Here is a 21,882-nt window from a genome sequence, read left to right as displayed (position 1 = left end):
CTAGGTTCATGAATGTGTTTATTTTGTGAAAATTCACCAAATGTATGATTTGTGCAGTTTTCTGTATACATGGAGATTTTCCATACTACCAGTAGATCTGGAATCTTACATTTATTTAGTCACTGACATACACTGAATGAGTATTTATTGAGCACCTACCGTGTTTCTCCGAAAATAAGACCTTGCCGGACAATCAACTCTAACGCGTCTTTTGGAGCAAAAATTAATATAACACCTGGTCATATTTTACTATAATATAAGACTGCGTCGTGGATAGGATAGGATAGAATAGAATAGAATAGAATAGAATAGAATAGAATAGAATAGAATAGAATAGAATAGAATAGAATACCAGGTCTTATATTAAGTTTTTCTCCAAAAGATGCATTACAGCTGATTGTCCGGCTAGGTCTTATTTTCGGGGAAACACGGTATGTACGAGGGGTGCCAAAAAAATGCACACAAGTGGACACTTTGGTCAACGTTGCTCAAGCTGTAGTCTGCCATAATCCGAAGTGTCTGGATGCTGATGGTAACCAGTTTGAGCACCGCTTATAATTACAGAAGTCAAACGTGACTTGTATTCATCTTTTGTTATCAGTATATATTGAGTATCACAATTTTAATAGTGTTTTCCTTTCTTAAAATGTATATACTGTACATGTTTTTGGCACGCTCTGTATATAAGACACTGAGTGAGTTGTTGGGAATACTGGTATGAACAACAGTTAGGGTCTATGCCCTCCCACAGTTTATAATCCACAGAATTCTACTTGGCATACATTAAAAGTTTACTTTTGGTTTCTTTTTCCTTTCTAAAAAAAGGATGGTGATTTAGGAAGCATGCATTTATAATGTGACTTGAGAGAAGACAGACTGCTGGGAGAGAAACTTTAAGAGCCATCATTGTTTTTGCTCCTTCCTTAATGAATAAAGATGCAACAGCTCTTTAGATACATCTTCAGACAGATCTTTACTTACCGAAAGCAGTCATGAATTCTGATTAGTATCTAGTCAGAATTTTGTTTTGGAAGCATACAGAAATCTACTTCGATATATGGCTTCTAAGGTTTTTCTTGTTGATTTCCAGCTTGCTTCACATGACCTACAGCAAAGCTACTACATGTGTAAGACTATGAATTCCCTGTGTGACCTTAAATTGATGGGTCCAATGACAGGAAAAGTCTCCAGGAAACAATGTGAGGCAGAGCTATGACTAGTTGTGAGAGGTCTCCTACCTTCCCATAATTCTGTATTTCAGATCTTTAGGAGAGAAAATCAGTAAGTACTCAATATTCTTCTAATTAATTTCTGACCACAGTTAGATATATTTACAAAGAAAATCTCTTCTGAGGCAGAAGTACAACTTACTTTAAAATTTTTCAGGTTTAAATGATAAGCATGTCACGAGAAAAAAAAAGTCTTGTCTTAGCTGTTATTATGTGTTCTTATTTAAATACCGTGTTTCCCTGAAAATAAGACCTAACCGGAAAATAAGCCCTAGCGTGATTTTTCAGGATGACATCCCCTGAACATAAGCCCTAATGCGTCTTTTGGAACAAACCTTAATATAAGACTCGGTCTTATTTTCGGGGAAACACAGTATGTAGGTACCAAAAAATGGAAGAAATGTTTTCGTTATATAAGAAATCATGGGCTGGCCCAGTGGCTCAGGCAGTTAGAGCTCGTGCTCCTAACTCCCAGGGCTGCCGGTTTGATTCCAACATGGGCCAGTGGGCTCTCAACCACAATGTTGCCAGTTCAATTCCTCGAGTCCCGCAAGGGATGGTGGGCAGCGCCCCATGCAACTAAGATTGAAAACGGCACCTTGAGCTGAGCTGCCGCTGAGCTCCCAGATGGCTCAGTTGGTTGGAGTGCGTCCTCTCAACCACAAGGTTGCCGGTTCAACTCCCGCAAGGGATGGTGGGCTGCACCCCCTGCAACTAGCAACAGCAACTGGACCTGGAGCTGAGTTGCGCCCTCCACAACTAAGACTGAAAGGACAACAAGTTGACTTGGAAAAAAGTCCTGGAAGTACACACTGTTCCCCAATAAAGTCCTGTTCCCCTTCCCCAAAAAAAATCTTAAAAAAAAAAAAAGAAATCAGAAGCAGAGGACAATGAATGATCCATTCTATTGTGTTTCAAGAAGGGCTGGTAAGAATCATCTGAGGCATGCCAAAATCTTTTTAGGAACAAGACTAAACCTGTCTTGTTAATTCAGTTGAATCTTTTGAAGTTAGATAAGTAAATATGTATCTGTCCCCAGAGTTAATTCTGATTGACCAGAAAGTCAGGTGGGGGAAAATAAAGCAAGATTTCAAAAACTAAAGTCATTATGCTCACCCAAATTTCATTTCCTCCTGGAATGGCACCGCCATCTACTGCTTCCCAAGCCAGAAACCTGGGAATTATCTATGACTTTTCTTTTTCCTTTACTTCCCATATCCCTCCAATCACCAGGACTTGGCAACCTACCTTCTAAATATGTTTCTCATCTCTTCTCTCTGCCTCTACTGCAATGGCCTGAGTTCAGGCTGCCATAATTCCTCACCCGGCTGGCTGCAACCGTATCTAACCAGTTTCCCAAGCAATAGCTTTATATCCTTTTAATCTGTTCTCTATTCTCTAGCTATAGCAGTCTTTCTACAGTCCTGCTGTGGCTTCCCCCTGCCCTCAGGATAAACTCTGAATTCCTTTTCATGGCTTTTAAGGCCTTCCCTTGTCTGGCTGCTGCTTACTTCTCAGTCTAATCATTACATTTCCCCCATTTCTCTCCTAGTTCCCACACCAGAATACTCAAACAGGTCCACTTCTCTCCAATCAGATTAGAAACATAAAAGACTGTTGCTGCTCAGAATATGACAGTTTGCTTAGCTGGTCTTCTGTTACCAGTTTGAGATGTGATGCCATCTGCTGCTACTATGAAAGGAGGAGCAGGCAGGTGTTAGGAAGCCGAACAGTCTTCGCTACACCTGAGCTGGCTGGCTCCAGCTGCTGATCCCCTTCCCTGACGAGAACTCTGATATTCTGTCTATCAACAGCACAGTCTAAGAGAAGTCAACATTATTTTTTAAATGATCACGTCTCAGGCTAAAGTGAAAAAAACAGTGTTTGGTTTTGGAAGCATTTCTGTACTCACTTCTCTGGGTATATCTGATGGTCAGGGTATTTCAAGGGAACTCACAAAAACAGAGTGAAAAGACTGCATGAGAACACACTGCTGTGTTATCCAACACAGTTGATGAGAAAGGGCAATCCTCTGAGCTGGTTATAGATGCCCGGCTTCCATCTTGTCTAGGAATAGAGTGAGATTTAGCCTAGACTCACCCAAGTTTGGGAATCACAATGGACACTCTCAGAACACCTTGCGAATTGAGTATTATTAGTAGCCCCATCATTTCAAAAAAGGGCTAATTAACATACCAAGGTTACAGGGCCAGGAAATGAATAACCACAAGTTCAAGCCAATGTCTTCTGACCCCAAGCTTAGCTTCTCCTTAGCTACCTGTCTGAATTGAATTGTATTTGAATATAAAAGGTATTCATTGGCTAAGGGGAAGACTGAACATTCTCTTTTATCCCCATTCTGAGTAGGAGGTTGCAGAGAACCAGAAGGAAATGGCTACAAAGGAATAAAAACTCAACCAAATACACTGGAGATTTTTCACCCAGCAGATGATACGTAACCTGGCTGAAAAACTAAACAGATACAACGTTGGAGATTTGAGGAGACGGACTGAGCAAAAGCCAAGGCAGAACAACAACAGCTATGACTGCAACAAGAAGACTTCTAAAGAACAACGCATGGGAGGAGGATGGAGGTTCTGCAGCTGCTGTGCAGTTAGAGGAGCGAGACACAGGCAAACCGGCCACTCAGTTCCTTTCATCGCTAGTTTACGCCAGCAGAGACCTGGCTAAGGGACAAATACTATTTGAATATGACAGTGCAAAGAGCCACATTCTAAAGAGAGGTGAGGAAACTTTTAGGTAATGATACCAAAAGAAGAAAGACTAGGCAAGTGCTAGATGCTTGTATCTATTTAAGATGTAATTTTCACAACCTGGTGAGGCAGGTATAATTAGCCCTATGCAATTAAAACTCAGAAAAAATAGGTAACTTGCCCAAGTCACAGTAGATCAGTTGAAATTTGAACTCTAGTCTCTGTGGCTCACAAATCCTTGCCCTTAGCCTGGGCTGCCTTTACCATAGCCCACAACTACCATAAACCAGAGAAGCCAGAGCATAAGGCAAGTAAACCTATAGAATCTGAAGGGATCTCATCGCTTCCCACAATTTCTGCAACCTCGGTGCAGGTTACAGACATTCTGTTACTCTGACTTCCTCAATCCAATGAGGCATCTTTAGGAGGAAAGGGAAGCAAGCAGTAAACACTCAGGGGAGCCTGCTGTGGGCACTCCATGGCCACAGGAAATCTGGGCTGAGTTCTGAGGTGTTACCCGCTGCCCTCTGCTGGCCACTGGAAAGAACGAGTGGAAAAAGGACCAAAGGTTCATTCAGGTTGAAAGGTTAAGAGATGATGGCATTTGAAAAACCTTTTATTAGAGAAAAATTCAAACTTATGAAAGAATAGTATAATATGTCTCCATGTATATTCATCTAGCTTCCACAATGTATCATCTCATGGCTAATCCTGTGTCATTTACTCCTTACTCACTGCCCTCTACCATGTTTTGAAGCAAATCTCAGAATCCTGTCGTTTCATCTGTAAGTATTTTAGTATGTATTTCTACAAGAAAAGGAAGCTTTAAAAAACCCCATCACATTACCATTCTCAAAACTAAAAAAAAAAAATCGCCAATAAATATAGTCATTCCTTACAGCACAGGAAGCCCCCCCCCAAAAAAGAACAAACAAAACTCCATTCAGCCTCACCCAAGATTATAGCAAGGGAGCTGCAATTGTGCAAAACACAGATTAATAGCCTGAACCACCCAAGTAAACACAAGCACCTCATCTTCAGTTTTACTGGGATAAACCAGCAGGAACACCGATTAAATATCTTAATTGGAAATGCAAAGCTATGTACGCAAGTGATAAGAAAATCTTTAGCTGAGTCGATCTGGCACATGTGTTACTAACTCTTTCTTGAATTTTTGGCTGAATCTTTCCAGGAGAGCCACATAGCATCCTTGGGGCCAAATACTTGGCTGTGTATCCAGGCAGTTGGGTTGAGACGTGAAGAGGAGTTAGTTACCAGGCCAGCTCCCTGGTAATCTCAACCCAGGGATCAGAATCAGGCTAAAAGGTCACTCCCTTCGTTGTGTTCCCTCTGAGCCACTGATGCCTAGTACTTCCAATTTTTATTCACACACCTGTTTCCCTTTCTAGATTAACTTTTTCAAGGCAGGATGGTGTCTTGTGCTTACTTTGTATCCTGCGTGGCTAGCACATGAGAGACACTCACTACATGGACGGTTACATAGGAAAGACAGAACTAGAAAAGTCCATCATTTGACAATACCAAGTTTTGGAAAGAATGGGGAGAAACAAGAACTCTCGTTTACTACTAGGGGGACTATAAATTGATATAACCAGCTAGGATATCTGGCAATATCCAAAGATATGCTCAAATGCTTAAACCCATGAAACGAGAACAGGATGTTTTAAAATTTTAAAAAAAGGAATATTCAGAGAACAAAAAAAAGAAAACAAAAAGAGCTCCTGGAAGTTAAAAATGTAATAGAAGAAATAAAAAACGCAATAGAAGGGTTAGAAGCTAAAGTTGCGAAAATCTCCCAGAAAGCAAAACAAAAGGACAGAGAGATCAAAAATAAGAGAGAGAAGAAAGAAAACCAAAAGACTAGCCTTGGAAGTCCAATATTTGAATAAAAGGTGTTCCAGAAAGAGAAGACAGAAAACAGAAGAGTAAAAAAAGAATAAAATAAAAATTTCTTATATTCTGAGTTTCCAAATGGAAAGAGCAATGAGTACCCAGTATAACAGATAAAAACAGACTCACATCAAAACACATCATTGAGAAATTTCAGATTTAACAGGCTCCCAGAAAGAACATACACAAAGGATTAAGAATTAAGAATGACCTTGGATTTTTGATAGCAATCCTTGAAGTGAGACGATAGCTGGAGCCATGATATCAAAATTCTAAAGGAAAATCATTTCCAATGTATCTCCAGCCTAAGTCTCAATGATGTGTGAGTGGAGACTAAAGATATGTTTAGACATACATAGTCTCCAAATTTGCCTCCCATGTACTCTTTCTCAGAAAATTACTGCACGGTGTGCGTCACTAAAACTAGAGCGTGCACCATGAAGACAAAAGACACAAGATACCGGAAAGCAGATCCCGCGCATACTCCTCAGACAGGTGAAGACAATACCGTGGGAAAGGAAGTTGTGCAGAGAAGGAAAAGTACATTAGGTGGCTCACCTCTGAATCTCATTAACATGGTCATACAATGAATGTAAACTCTGGAGACTGACCTTACCAAAGCTACAGTACAACTATATGAGGCCAGAGAGAAGAGAGGGTTCAGTGTGCGTGGTGAGGGTGTGAGGAAGAGTTCAATTCTAATCTACCATAGTGAGAAGTCAACAGCTAATGCCTAAAATTGAAAAAGCAGCAGCAATGTAAGCTTGTTATGTAGAGAACTGGCAGTGAAAACAAAAATAACCCACTGCAAGTTGGAAGCAATTGTCTCTGGAGAGGGAAAGTTGGGAGAAAGGCAAGGTACTACTGTTTCTGCAACGATATGCATGTGTAACTTTCATTAATAAGAAACATGAAGGAAACACCTGCACACAAGGAGTTACTCAGAAACCTTAGAGGGACAGTAAAGCCTTCCAACAGTACCTCACCTAGTCTGACTTTTTTAGATGACCAGATTTCAGTGCTGTCTGCCTGTCTGTATGTTATTGCAGTGTCCTAGTTTATGACCATCAAAATTCAGCATTTCACAAGTACTTTTAGGATACAGACAAAGCTTTACATTTTAACCAGGGGCACTGAGGCCACCCGATCCTGCAGCTTCATTAAGTATGGATTTTCTAAAGTTCTTACCAGCAGTGAAAATGCCTTTGGTGCTCTGTCTTATACTAGAAGGTCTCACGATTGCTGAAAGCCCTGTGAGAAAAAAACCAACAAGGATGCCAAAAAAGCCAGATGTTAGTCATCTCAACACTTTTTAAAACCTGAAACTAAATATTCTTTCTAGTTATCCAATAAAACCGGCAAATCTATTTCTGTCCTGGTGTCATAGAGTGACAGTGAAAAGGGTATCAGGATTGAGGGCCAGGAGACTGGAACTGCCAGCCATGTCACCCACCAGCTATGTGAGCACAGGCAAAATGACTGACCCCTCTGGGCCTGGGTCTCCTCACCTTAAAATGGGATGGGTTAAGTGACCCTCAAAGGTCACTTTAGTACTTTAAATCTACTGAACGCTGCTAGCTCTCAATTCCAAGATGTAAAAAGATTAAAAAAAAAAAAAGTTTCTGCCCAGGGGTAAAATTTTCATTATGAAAACACATCTAGAGAGATGCCTCCTCAGTGAGAAGCAGCAGTCCAGTCCCTTGGGCTCAGCAGAGATCACAGCATGACCAGCATCACGTTAAAATGAAAAAACAACAAACAAATGATATGCCTCCATATTTATCTTCCGAATAGGTACCCAGTGATCTTAAACATGCCCTGACAACCTGGCGCAGGTCCCTGAGAGAGTGCGTGGAGCCCGCCGACTGCAGCTAATGTTCAATATTGTCACTGTGAATCGCATCTAGCACAGTGGTTTGTACCATGAAGTAAGTTCCTACTCAGTGAAAGAGGAGAATGCACTCATCCGAGGGAGGGAGTCATTTTCAATTTCCTAATTCTTTCTTTACTGACTGACCTCATAAATTACCTTTAACATGTTATCTCTGAAGATAAGGTTCAGAGTTTTTGGTAAACACTAGGGAGGCCCTGGGGATAATGTGGGGAACATGGGCCACGTCAGAGGGAACCTGCTGAAGACAGTGAGACACACTGAATGGGAGTTGGCTGAGGAAAGCTGTGTTCTTGGCGTTACAAAAGGATTAAAATGTCACCAGTCTCCTTCCTTCTCAGACCACCATGAAGAACACAGACATGTCTTTGAAATAACTTCTAGAAGTCATGCACTTGGGACCAAAAGAAACATTATTTCTCCCCCTTGACAGTGATTTAGGACCCAGGAATCTGAAAATAGAAGTACTGTAACCTCTCTACTTCAAACAAATGAAAATTTAGATTTGGAAAACCCCCAGATGGTTAGTGCTTTTTTCTTCCTAGAAGCAATCTCTCTCTTGATCTCTCTAGGTAAGAAAGAATAAAGACTGTGTCTCAGTCACACAGTTTGTTTTTACCCATGGCCAGCACTTGCTCAACGTCAAATCCATAAACATACCTAGTCATCAAATCCATAAACATACCTAGTCGCACCACATCTGCACAATCAGGGTCATGAGCAAGTTGTAATAAAGTTTCTTCCACATCTCTGTTTTTCCCAGGAGGGTCCATAATATGATTTATTTGTTGCTGTAAGGTTTTGGGCAATGTCATCAGCTGAGTAAATTGTCCTTCTGGGCTTTTATCTATCTAAGGAAAAAAAAAAGATGATGTTTATGGGAAGTACTTTGACCTCTATACATATTCAAAGACACATGGCTTCTTTTTAAAGTCACACAAACATATATGAACCCCATACCCTAGACTAGGCAGCATGTTAAGGAGACATTCTCATTTCTGAAACTGAAGGCATAAGTGTTCAAGATTTTAAGCTCCTTCAAAACAGCCAATTCTTTGCCTATAATATTCCATTTCTAGAAGAGAAAAGCATAGAATTTTTTTTTAAGGATCAATTTCTGACTCCCAGTTTTAAAATGTCTATTTGTCTTAAATGCAGCAATTAAAAGGAAGTGAGGCTGCAGCTAACATCCATTGAAGCCCCAGCAAATTCAGGCTCTCAAATTACCTCTTCCATTTTAAACACAGGGACACAGGGTAACAAAGCCAGGATCATGCAGCCAACCAGAGAGAGTGGGATCTAAATTTGTGTCTCCCGACTTTAGGGTTTTTTACATACCATGCTGTATTTCATAAACTGTAGGAATAAAGTGATGACAAAAACTAATCTTATTCACTTTTAATCTGGCACATAGTAGGTACTCAAAAAACACGGGTTAAATAAGGGAATGAATAACAGCATCAATAAAACTTAGTTGTCATTATTTCTTAAATAGGAGTTGAAGTTACACCAGTGGTTTTTGTTTCCAACGTATTCTAAAATACATGAAATTGAAAGATAAATATAGAAATATTACATAAAACTATGCATCAGACTTTACTTGGAAACCTTTGAATCAAAAGTTGGCCACAGAGCTGTGGCCACACCTAGCTTGCCTAACTCCCAGTCTAATATACTTTACTTCATGGATCTAAATTTTTACAAAATCATGTAAACACTGACTGCCTGCCAAGTTGAGAACCAGTACCACTGCTCTCAACAGCTCATTACATTATTTTCCAAGTAAGAATCTTTTCTGCATTCTTTTAACAAATGCTTAGGTTTTAACTTTAACAGAACACTGAAAAAAATATCACACAAATAAATGTACTAAATTTTAGATTCAGATTTTCCAGATATGACCAACTTTCTTAATAATTAGAATTTACTTATTCTACTACCTTTTTTCATTCAACAAATATTTATGGAGTATATGCCAATGTCTGAATTTTCTAGTTTTATCTACAAAATCTATGCAAAGAATTACCGATGCAAAGAAGAAGAAAATGCTATTATTCAGTGGCTCCAGTAATGGTGAAGGGTTTTTTTATCCTAAATATTTTATATTTGCTATTCAGATGGTTCTAAATTCATAGGCTTCGACCTCTACTCAGCTTTGGCTAGATAAGTGACAAAGAAAAAGTGGGTATTTCTGCAAAATATGCTAGAAATGATATTTATGGACTCATATTTTGGGGCCAAGTATTGAGATTGGTCAAAAGGACCTCATATTACTGTAAGGCTTTAACTATGAAATTTCCAGGAATTTTAGAGATGTCAAAATGGCTTGAGTACTATGAGGAATTAAAAAATAGTATTTGACACTGCTTTCTCTGGAGGAAAAGAATGCACTGGAATTTTTGCTTGAAAGCATGTGTTTAAAGACAAAATATTAGGTGACAGGTCAAATAAACTGTTAATTCTAATCCTCCTTACTCTTTAAATCCTCATGTGTTAATGACATGAAAGTGAAAGCATTCGGTTAAATAGTGAGAGTCACTGCATTTCAAAAGCAGATATGGAAAGGACCACATATTGTATGATTCTATTTATTAGGTTGGTGCACAAGTAATTGCGGTTTTTGTAATTATTTTTAATCTTTTAAACCACAATTACTTTTCTTTTAAAATTTTTATTGGGGAATATTGGGGCACAGTGTGTTTTTCCAGGACCCATCAGCTCCAAGTCAAGTTGTTTTCAGTCTAATTGTGGAGGGCGTAGCTCAGCTCCAAGTCAAGTCGTTTTCAATCTAGTTTTAGAGGACACTGCTCACTGGCCCATGTGGGAATCGAACCAGTGACCTGGGTGTTACGAGCGCTGCACTCTAACCAACTGAGCCAACCAGCCGCCCAAAACCACAATTACTTTTGCACCAATCTAATATATGAAGTGTCCAGGATAGGCAAATCCGTAGAGACAGAAAGTAAATTAGTGGTTGCCTGAGGGGAGGAGAAGGTAGGGACTGCTAATAGGGATGAGGTTTCCTTTTGGAGTGATAGGAATTTTCTAAAGTTAGATTGTGGTGATGGTTGCACAACTCTGCGACTATACTAAAAATCACTGAATTTTATGGTATGTGAATATATGTCAATAGAGCTGATGATTCTGAAGAAGTAAGTACAGTCACACGATAGTGGGTGCTGTGCTGTGCCTCCCAGGTGCTGGCTTTGGGGCCAAGGTGCTCATTTCCCTAGCTGCTGGGACTGCCTCAGAGGCCCATCCAGAACTCCTCAGCTGAAGTGAGCTGCCTGTACCCCTGACTGAAAAATGCAGGAATACAAAGGCCTGCCTGGCCTCTGCTCCACGATGGGAAAACTAGGAAGGGCCATCTCGCTCCATGGTACCACCACGGGATGAGATGAGGTCTTTGTTTCAAATCTGCCCAATTCTGACCTTCACAACTGGTACCAGGAAAGTTCCTACAAAGCACACTTTAACATGGGGTTGTCATTTTGGAGCCATCTTAGTGTAGTAGGCCAAGTGGAAGCCTTTTAAGTTGCCATTTTCACCCCCTGGCTAAAAGACTAATTAAAAAATAAAAATACATTCGGGAGGAATGGCAGAGATTAGTGTCACCTGTAGACCTAAGGGATGCAGGGGTGTGATGTTTAATTTACTGTGTCAACTTGGCTAGGCTATCGTGCCCAGTAATGCATCAACTGGCTAAGCTATAGTGCCCTGTTGCTTGATTAAACATTAGCCTAGATATTACTGTGAAGGTATTTTTTAGATGTAATTAACATTTAAGTCAGTAAAGCTGATTACCCTCCATAGTATGGGTGGGCCTCATATAATCAGTTGAAGGTCTTAAGAAAAAAGACTAAAGTCTCCAGAGGAAGAAGGAATTCTGCCTCCAGATTGCCCTCAGACTCAAGACTACAACATACTCCTCCCTGGGTCTCCTGCTTACCAGTTTGCCCTGAAAATTTCAAACTTGCCAACCCCCAAAATCCTGTGAGCTAATTCCTTAAAATCAATCAATCAATCAATCTCTCCCCCTCCCCCTCCCATTCCTATTGGGTCTGTTTCTCTGGAGAGCCCTGACTAATACAAAGGTTGAGAGTCTGTATCATAGCTCCCGGGCCCTCACAACACCCAAATGGATTCTGTAGACAACAGTAGACTGCAGACTGCAGTAGACCACCACAAACTCAACCAAGTAGAAGCCCCTATTGCATCTGCTGTGCCAGGGATGGTACACCTGCTAGAGCAGAGCAACAGAATTGCAGGTATCTGGATAGGGCCACAGACCTGGCAAGTGCATTATTTTCCATTCCCATTAAGAAAGAGAATCAGAAGCAGCTCACAGTCATATGGGACAGACAAAGGTATACCTATGGTTTGCCTCAGGGCTATATTAACTCTCTCATCCTCTGTCTTAAGATTTGCAAAGGAAGCCAGACTACTTGGACATTCTGTACAATCTCATGCTGGCCCACTACATCAGTGATATGTTGCTACTGTCACCTGCTGAGCAATAGGGGCAAGTACATTGGAGGCCTTGGTAGCTATGCGCACTCCAGAGGGTAGAAGAGTAACTCTATGAAGTTTCAGGGCTACTACAGCAGTGACGTTTTTAGGGGTCAAGTGGCCTGGAGCATGCTGGGACGTCCTCTCGAAAGTAAAGGTCAATTTATTGCATCTTGCACCTCTCACCACTTAGAAAGAAGCACAATGCCTGGTAGGCCTCCTCAGGTTCTGGAAGCAGCGTATTCCACTTGGGAATAATGCTCAGACCCATTTACCACGTGATTTAAAAAGATGCCAGGTTTGCGAGGGGCCCAGACCAGATAAGAGCTCTGCAACAGCCCAAGCAGCAGTGTAAACAGCTCTGCCACGTGGGCCACACGCCTTGTACACTCCACGGTACTAAGGTAACTTCAGTGTGAAAAGCAGCCATGGGAAGCTTATGGTGGGCTCCGAGTAGGACACTGACAAGGTTGACTGCTAGGGTTCTGGAGCAAGGTCATGCCATCTACAGGGAAGAACCACACACCAGGTGAAATCAGCTCCCAGATACCAGACCCTGATAGAGATGGGGCTTCTAATAGTGCGACATCAAACGACCATGCATCAACAACTGCCCGTCATGAGCTGGGATCTGTCAGATTCCCCAAGTCATAAAGGCAGGCAGGCTAAACAGTGATCCGCTGTAAGACGGAAGAGGTACACTAGCATTAGAAGGGGCAAGGCCAGAGGGCACAAGCAAGCTGCACAAGCAGGAAACCCAGACCCCATAACATCCACTGTGCTATTGCAGCATCGCATACTGTTCTGCTTCCCCATTGGCTCACACATATGGCCACATGAAGGCTCCCTCGTGACTGGCTTTTGAAGAAGATAAAGGACGGACTTGCTTCATAGATGATTTGACTTAGTACAGTACGTACAACCTGAAAATGATGCACTATAGCCTCACTCGGGGATAGCCTTGAAAGACATCAATGAGGGGAAATCCTCCCAATGAGTCTGCTTCAGACGATATACCTGGTCATCCACTTTACATAGGAAAAGTGGCCCAAGGTAAGAATATTCAAAGACTCAAGGGGAGTGAAGAACGGTTCTTTGGTTAGTTAGGAGTCTGAAAGAAAAAAGGCTGGAAGACTGAAGACAAAGAATTTGGGGGAAGAGGCCTCTGGATGGACCTATGGGAGTAGGCACGAAGTATGAAGATCTTTGTGTTGTATGGTAAGTCCATAAGAGCAACAGAAGCAGCAACAACCACCAAAAATAACAATCTAGCCAGTTGATTCAACAGCCGCTGTCATCTTAGTGTTGGTACAATGGCTCGTAGAAGGGGCAGGCTTGGTGGCGTGGACAGAGGCTCTGCTTAGGCCCAATATCATGGGCTCTACTCACCACGGCTGACTCCGCTACTGCTGCTGCTGAGTCTATCCTGACAGTAACAAGGCCAGCGCTACGATCCTGACACAGGATCATCTCTTGAGACTCACCAGCCACTTGGTGGGCAGTTGACTACATTGGACCCTTTCTACCTGGGAAGGGGCAGCAATTCATCTTGACTGGAAGTGACACATGTTCCGAGCATGAGTCTGCCTTTCCTGCCCACAGGACCTCACCAGTACCACTGCTGAGGGTTTATGGAATGTTTTGTTGTGTGATATGGTTGTACCATGCAACCTCACTGAGGGAATCCACTTTAGAGCAAAAGAGGCACAGGCGTGCAGAAATGGGCACAACAGCGTGACTCCACTGTTCCTACCACGTACTGCACCAAAGCTGCCAGCCTGGTGAAGCAGTTCTCAAGACGGGCGCCCCCAAAACAAAGAATTATCCAGCTGAAGATGCCAACAGTGTCACTGTTAAAAAACCCTATGACAGAACACTGAAGAACACCTGAGGCACCGACCTCTGGGAGGAGGGTCTGAGCCACCTCATCTAGACCAGCAGCAATGCTGGGTGACGGTGAGGGGACTTTAGAAAGGGAACTAGAGGAGGAATCAGTACTAGATGGGGATCAGTTGCAGCCGCAAGACCAGATGTGTGCTGGAACTGCAGCTCGGCCTACTAATCTTATCCTTGTAAGTTTCCCCAGGATGAGAAACCACTCAGAACCCACACCATGCAGGCTTTCACAGGCTACAGTGAGGAATTTGGATAAGTTTACCTTCATCGTTAAAGGAAATGTCTTGCCCTTTTCCCTTGCTCAGTTTCTAGAACGTTGGCAGCTAGGCACATTCTTCTTCTCTATCCTCTAACCAGAGAGTAGACGATGTCTCGCTGGAGAAAGTCTACACATACTGGCAGTCGGGGTCCTCCAATAAAATAGCTAAGTCCTTGCCCCTTAATCCTATGGTGACCCTCACCAGCTGACAAGCCCTGTCATTCACAAAGAACTTCTGGTCTGCAGTTTTAAAAAATGTACTGCTCTTTAAAAACAGGCCACGAAGAACATCCAAGCACTTGGGGAAAGCCTCTAACATTACAGATGAGAATGAATCAACTGAAAAAGGAGCAAAGAGAAACAGACGATGTAAGAGAAAGAAAAAAATTCAAAAATCATAGTAAAAATCTTTGAAGAGATAAGAAAAGATAATGTATTCATAAAACAGAATAGAATGTGATAAAAAAGAAAATTCAGAGAAAATTAAAATACCAGCCAGGCGGCGAACCAGGAGACGGAATATCTAGCAACTGGTGCAGCACGGCCAAGCCTTGCAGGGTCACAGGGAGGCCGGCAAACAGGTGGACGTCTCCTGGCAAAATCTCTTCCAGGAGGCTGAGGAATTCCTCCACAGAGTCTTGCCACAGAGAGTCATACACCTGAATCAGCTCTCACGAGAGGACTCCCTCAACGTGGCTGACCTGACCTCTCCCAGGCCCCACTGGACAGACATCCCCACTCCAGACACCACCCACCACCACCCAAGAATGATGAGATGGAAACAGATAAGCAAGAGAAGAAGTCCCTAAATACAGCCTTCTTCCTCGGAATGAGAAGGTCCTGGCCCTGCTTGCCCGAGGTAAGCCAGAGTCGGGATTCTCAAAGGAAAATGCATTCTGGTGATGACAGGGATCCAGCACCTGATCCCCACGATTGAGGGTGGGTGTGACTTTGGGGTGGCAATCCAGGAGACGGTGCTGGAGAGACTCAAGGCAGTCAGAACCAAAGGAGAAGCCGTCCAGACAACCATTTCCAAGCACTTGTCAGAACGCGGGGAGGCTGTGGCCAAGCCTCTAAGGAGACCCATGTAATGGGTTACCGAGTGCACAAGCAAGATGAGGCGGCCCCTGGGCAGCTCAGGGCCACGGTGTTGGACCTGAGGGCCTTCTGTGCTGAGCTTTATCCTATCATCAGCAGCAGCAACCTGCAGAAAACTGTCAACCCAAAGGGTGAAGAGAAGCTATCTATGTACTGAGCCCAGGGCTAAAAGGGAAATAAATGACCTATACTATGTATGGAAAAAAATTAATCAATGGAAGTGTCAGAAGGTCAATTTTAAAAATTATTCTTGAAAGCAGAAAAAAAGAAACCCCCAAAAAACAAGAAAAAAAAAAAAAAAAAAGATCAAACCAGGAGGTCAACAACCAACTAGCAGGGATTTCAGAAAGAACAAACTAAGAAAGTGGATATGAAGAAATTATTGCAGAAATAATAAAAGAAAATTTCTTAGAATTGAAGGTCATTAATTTCCAGACCAAAAAGGCTCATGAAGTGCCAGAATAATGAACGAAAAATAAACATATACAATGACAAAGGCAAATCATCACGTAAGGATTCTGGGAAAAGGAGAAGATCTTAAACTCTGTCAGAGAGATAAAAAGTTCACATCCAAAGGATAAGAACCTGAATGTCATTGGACTTTTTAATGCAACACTAGAAACTAGAAGAAATGAAGCTATGACTTTAAAATTCTAAGAGAAAATTATTTCCAGCCTAGAACTTGATATCTAGCCCAAAATATCAATTAGTGCAAGGGTAGAATTTTCAGGTGTACATGGTCTTAAAATATCTACCTCCCTCACAACTTACGTTAGGAAGGTATACTTCATTGAAATTAAAGTGTAACCATGAAAGAAGAAGGTGAAAGATCCAGAAAATAAAACCTAGTGAAAGAGAGAGGTAAAAAAATTCTCAGGCTGATAATGAAAAGAAGGAGAATGACTGTGTAGCAAGCCTACAAAACAACCAGTCCAGAAAGGACTGGGAGACACAGGGCTCCATGAAGAATGTCTCCAAAAAAAACAAGAAACAGAAAATACCTGATGTGTTTGTCGATAATGGGAAAAGTTTCACAGAATTATTAAGAGAATATGAGGATGAACTAGTGACACAGGTATGAAGAAAACCCAGCAAGTGAAAAAAAATGAGACAATTATTAACTCCAAGAAAACCAAAATTGTATAGGAAAAGAAATTTCATAGTAGTATATCTCAGCAATGAAGAAAAAGTAAGTTGTCATAATAAAGTAAATACTGAATATTAACTTAACCAAAAATTAGGAAATAACTATACTGTATGTGGAGCAAGAAGGAGTTAGGTGGAAGGGGTGAGTGAGTGTGTGTGTGTGTGTGTGTGTGTGTGTTGATGAGGGTGGCATAAGTAAAATATCTTCATCATCTTTCACAGGCAGATGACAAAAATAAAGTATGAAATTGAAAGAAATCAAGAAATGACAGTCAAGTCACATTATTTAGAATTATGGAGGCAAACATCCGAAGAATCAGCTAATGAGATGAGAGCAGTTGCCTCTAGGAAGTCGCACTGAGCTATAGGAAGGTGTATAGCAGGGAACTGCTACATTTTGTTACAAACCTTGAGATACCATTTGGTTTTTAAACCATGTGCAGACTTACTTTCAGAAAAGTGAAAATTAAAAACAAAAACCTCAATCTGAAGCAAACCCGGCAAAATCTGCTCAATGGAGTGGTGGGTATCCTGGGCACTTCATATTACTTTTCATTCTTTCCTATGTTTAAAATAATTCCTATTTTTTAAAATTCCCTTTCAGTTCTACAAATTCCATTAATGTTTATTCAATATATTACTTTCCCCTATCATTTGGAAGAAGAAGAGCGTAAAAAAAGTAACATATGGGGGTGCCCAGATGGCTCAGTTGGTTAGAGGACTGAGCTCTTAACAACAAGGTTGCCAGTTCAATTCCCACATGGGATGGTGGGCTGTGCCCCCTGCAACTAAAGATTGGAAACGGCGACTGGACTTGGAGCTGAGCTGCACCCTCCACAACTAGACTGAAGGACGACGACTTGGAGCTGATGGGCCCTGGAGAAACACACTGTTCCCCAATATTCCCCAATAAAAAAAAGGAAAAAAAAAGTAACACACAGTATTCTTTACACTAAAGATAAAAAACTGTGGTTTCTATAGCTTAAAAAAATATTACATCCAAATTATTTTATTCCAAGGAAAAGTTCTTTAATACTTACTTTTCAAATTCTTAATATTATTTTAAAAAGTTCCTTGAAAGGTTTTATTTGACGCATCAAAAGGAGAGTTCCAAGACATAATAAACATAACAAGTGGGGGGAGAAAGCTTCAGAATAATATGAGTCCATTTATGTAAAATAAAAGCAAACAAAAAAAGACCAAAGTGCTTCATCCATGTGCATGCAAAAGGACCTGGAAGAATAAATGCCAAACTGTCAGAAAGGTTCCCTCTGGGGAGGCAAATGGGATTGGGGGTGGAGAGAAGGTAATCTGAGAGTTTATTTTCACTTGTTTTTGATTGGTAATTAATATGCATAGTAAGAACTTCAAATGGCAAAAGAGATATACATGGTGAAGACAGCCGGGCTCCCGTCAGTCAGCCCCTGGTTCCCCTCCAAAGGTGGCCTCTTACTACTAGTCTCTTGTGTTACCTTTTAGCATTATTCCAATTATAAAGAAGAACATGGTTACATATAAAACTTACTTTTAAAATTATAAATGTTACCACACTAGTCATACTGATTTAACCCTTACTTTTACCCTTAAAATAGCACCTGCCTTAGAAACAACAGAAGTTATTTTCCACATAGAGTTACCTCCAGTCTGCCTTGCTGGATTTTATACACCACTTGGGGATTCTCCTGTAGTATGTTGCCATAGAGCTCACGAAAGTGGACTATGTTGGGCTTTACAATATTCAACACTTTTGTCTTATCCTCTCCAACCACCATCCGAAAGTCGCCTGGTTAAAACAAACGGAAACACAAATTTTCCATTGATAATCCACAATCTGAAGTCCTGCGAGCTGCAGCCCCACGTGGATCCTGCACTAGTTCAAGATGGCAGCATCCCGCGTTCAAAACATTTTCTTTCCTTCCTCAAAACTGTGAACACATTACCCAAGGAAGGCAGACACTTGTTTGGGGAAAAAGAGAGCCTTTCAGATCATAAAGCCCTTTATGACAGTTAAAATACAGCTACCTAAGTGCAAAAGGTAATCATCATTGAGAAGCTAATTTGTTTTCACTTTCCCAATGCAGAATCTTCTGTACTTACAAACTTTCATCTTGTGAATGAAACTCTGCCTGTGACCAAGCAAGGAGATGGGAGTTGTGTGTGTCACCTTAGCTGTGTCCTTCCTGCTACTACTCAGCTTAGACCTATCTGCCATGTTTGCATGAGGGCGTTTGAGGTGCATTATGAATATAAACAACCTTATTATATCTGATAAGGGCAAGAGCAGTGAGTGTTAAAAGTCCTAATATCTTGTTTACATTTAAGATGAACTTGAAAGCAGATCTAATTTTCAAAATTGTAAGTGGTGAGAAATGGGGATGAGTTGAGATGCAAAATAAATAATTCTGAAGGACAAAGAGCAACTTTTGAAACAAATTTAACATGCCCTGCCCTGCCTATGCCATTGACAATTATCTACCTGCAAGATATGGGGGAAAAAGTGATAAAATGGGAAAACTTGAGTGAATGCCTATTGGGTTAATGTTAATTCAAAATGGGCTGGGCACATGTGAGCACCTCCCAGGACAAGCTTGGGGCAAGCAATGTGGCTGAATCCTTTGTTGGACAGAAAATCGTCTAGGGGAGCAGTGTGGTGGCACATGCAGGCAAGATAACCTGGCTGCTGAGGAATCCGATGGGACGAGGTGACAATATAATTTATCAGCCAAACAAGGTCACTTTTGAGAGTGGAGGGGGCACTATGAATAATTACACCAGGACAAGTACAAACTAGGGAAACCAGGACACGTGGTTACCCTTGATTTCTTTTCTCATGGGGGGTGGGGGCGCAAACTGTTAGTTTGTCTCAGAAAAAAATAAAAAGATACCCAAGAGTATGTACTTCAATAAGGAATAAAATACGCTGGGTTTTTAGCTTCCAAGGATCACCTTTTGCTACACTTTGGTGGACAGCAGCTGGGGACTGAAAGCTCCAGGGAAAGACACTTACAAATAGCTTCTAGAACTCAACCTTTGTGACATGAGATCTGACTGTTTAGGGCAATGAGCAGAAATGAGTTCAGGTCATACCAAGCTGTCCAAATATGAATGAATTTATTTTTCACTATTGATTTAAAGGGAAAGAGAGTTACACTCTGGGATGTCTGCTAGTGAGGGTATACAGAAATCGGTCTTTTCACATAATGCTATTGACATCATGAACGGCTAAAATCCTTCTGGAAAACAGTGAATGAAGAAACCCCATCTCTGGAGAGTGAGCCTAAAGAAATAAATCCAAACAGAGGTTAAGCGGACATGTTTACTGAGCATCTGGTACCGCAAGGCACTGTTCCAAGTGCTTTGCTGGGTTACCTCACTTAACCCACACAGCCATCCTCTCAGATAGATACTATTTTAACCCCATTTAGCATCAGGGGAACAAAGACACAGAGATGAAGTAACCTGCATACAACAACTCTTCACGTAAGTACTATTTATAACACTGAACTGGAAGCAATCCAAGTGTTCACCAGGGGCATGGATAGGCTCTAATGGTACACCCACACCCTACCACAGAACAGTGTGCAGTAATCACACACAGCAGGATGGAAAATGATCACATAACAATGGGCAGTAAGAAACTGGGATACAAAAGTACAAGAAAACAACTTTATTAAAAAAACAACAGGAAAAACAAGACAAAGGGACTATACGAAAATGGTTGTTTTTGCTCTAATAAAACAATCTTCTGTGTGTGTGTGTGTGTGTGTGTGTGTGTGTACTTTACATTTGCTATCTCATTTATTCCTGGCAAAGCCTCATGAAGAAGGTACTAATTATTCCCGATTTTACATATAAGGAGACTGAGGTGCAAAGGTAACTTGCCCAAGGTCCAGCAGCCTCTCAGTGTCAGGGTAGTGACATTTGTGGTGACTAGTTTTACTCTATGATTTTCCTCCATTTCCCTCACTTCTGTCACGTGGGCATATCACTTCTAGCATTTTAAAATACATTCACAGGACGCAGAGATGTGATGACTTGGCAAACGTAAGTGGCGAGACAGCTGGATTAAAACTGTGCAAATCCTTATGCTTTTATTTAGAGCCTATGAATGGATTTTATTAATCTTTAAAAGGATGAACTGTCATCAAACTCTGACTCTAACATGGCCAGCCCTGGAATGAAAGATCAGTTTGTATCACTGTTGAGTTCTAAACATTTGCGTCATTTCTTCTTTCTGTGCATTCAACAAACAAAAAGTTCTTATACTTTAGATAGCAACATTCTGAGAGAGGGACTGTATGTTACCAAAATGTAAAAGCAAACTAATCCAATCTTCCCCAAAGAATAACTGCACGCCATGATTGTAGGACCTAGAATACCATGGACCCTCTGAGAGCAAGGCCTGGGCCTTACTCATCTCTGTCTCCCTAGCTCCTCTGTACTGCCTGGTACACAGAAGGCACATCCAGACGTGTAAGTAAATATATGCTGAATTGAATTTCTCCAACTGCTGTGTAGCAGAACTAGCTTAGCCACAGGAAACAGCAAGCAAATGGGCTTATTACCCATTCCTTCAGAACAGAATAAATAAAATCGTGGGCCCAGCATGAATGAATCAGCATCTGATCATAAGGATTAATTTTTCTTACTCCAGAGATGTTTGCAACAAAACACAAGGATTGAGAAAAACTGCTGACTTTTATTTTATGCCTCGAATGATGGGTTTAACTCGACTGCGCAAGCCGAAAACTGCCAATCTAATATAATGGGTAATCAAAAGGATTAATTTCTCTTTGACTCTGAAATGAGACAAACTCAGAGGCTTATAAACCACCTGTACTGGCCTGCTCTGTGATCCTGGCATGCCACCAGTGGTCAGGGACTTCACTATGCATGTCGGGAGCTGAGGGGCTGCGAAGCGCAGTGGAAAGAAAGGCTGTGAGTTTCAAGGCCAGCAGTGTCCCAGGGTGACTGGAGGTGAACCTTTCTGAGTCGGTTTCCTTCTCTGTAAAATGGCTGTAACAATCCTATTACCCTTACAGGTTGCTTTTACATTTAAATGGATGAATGTATCTGAGAATGCTTCCTAAATAGTAAAGCAGATATTGCTGTTGTGAGATATATATACCAAAGGGCAGAGGGTAGGGGAAGCCCCGACTCTTGGCAGGCAAAAATTCTACCACTGAACCACCAATGCTTCGCCCCGAGTCTTTGAAGATAAAGACTGGC

General features: G+C 41.4%; 1 protein-coding gene and 1 pseudogene across 7 annotated transcripts in view; one reads left to right on the top strand and one right to left on the bottom strand.

Annotated features, from left to right (window-relative positions):
* TAMM41 (TAM41 mitochondrial translocator assembly and maintenance homolog) overlaps positions 1 to 21,882 on the bottom strand; it is an 82,286-nt gene that overhangs the window by 41,295 nt on the left and 19,109 nt on the right. For 6 of the 7 annotated variants that reach the window (XR_016021298.1, XR_016021299.1, XR_016021301.1 and 3 more), the window contains exons 5-7: positions 18,291 to 18,436; positions 8,431 to 8,596; positions 7,043 to 7,105 (exon numbers count right to left, since the gene is read on the bottom strand). Coding sequence is in view for 3 of the 7 variants with exons in the window: in XM_019732683.3 (XP_019588242.2) it covers positions 7,043 to 7,105; positions 8,431 to 8,596; positions 18,291 to 18,436 (375 nt within the window). In the remaining 4 variants the exon portion in view is untranslated. The remainder of the gene's footprint in view (positions 1 to 7,042; positions 7,106 to 8,430; positions 8,597 to 18,290; positions 18,437 to 21,882) is intronic. The other variant, XM_088798401.1, reaches the window with a different exon arrangement.
* On the top strand, positions 14,198 to 15,767 carry LOC141567191 (proteasome activator complex subunit 2 pseudogene; annotated as a pseudogene).

The sequence above is a fragment of the Rhinolophus sinicus genome, chromosome 5 (genome assembly GCF_057876585.1).
Source record: "Rhinolophus sinicus isolate RSI-liver-muscle chromosome 5, RSI-T2T, whole genome shotgun sequence".
Classification (NCBI taxonomy): Eukaryota; Metazoa; Chordata; class Mammalia; order Chiroptera; family Rhinolophidae; genus Rhinolophus; species Rhinolophus sinicus.
This window is presented reverse-complemented; position numbering and strand designations above follow the sequence as displayed.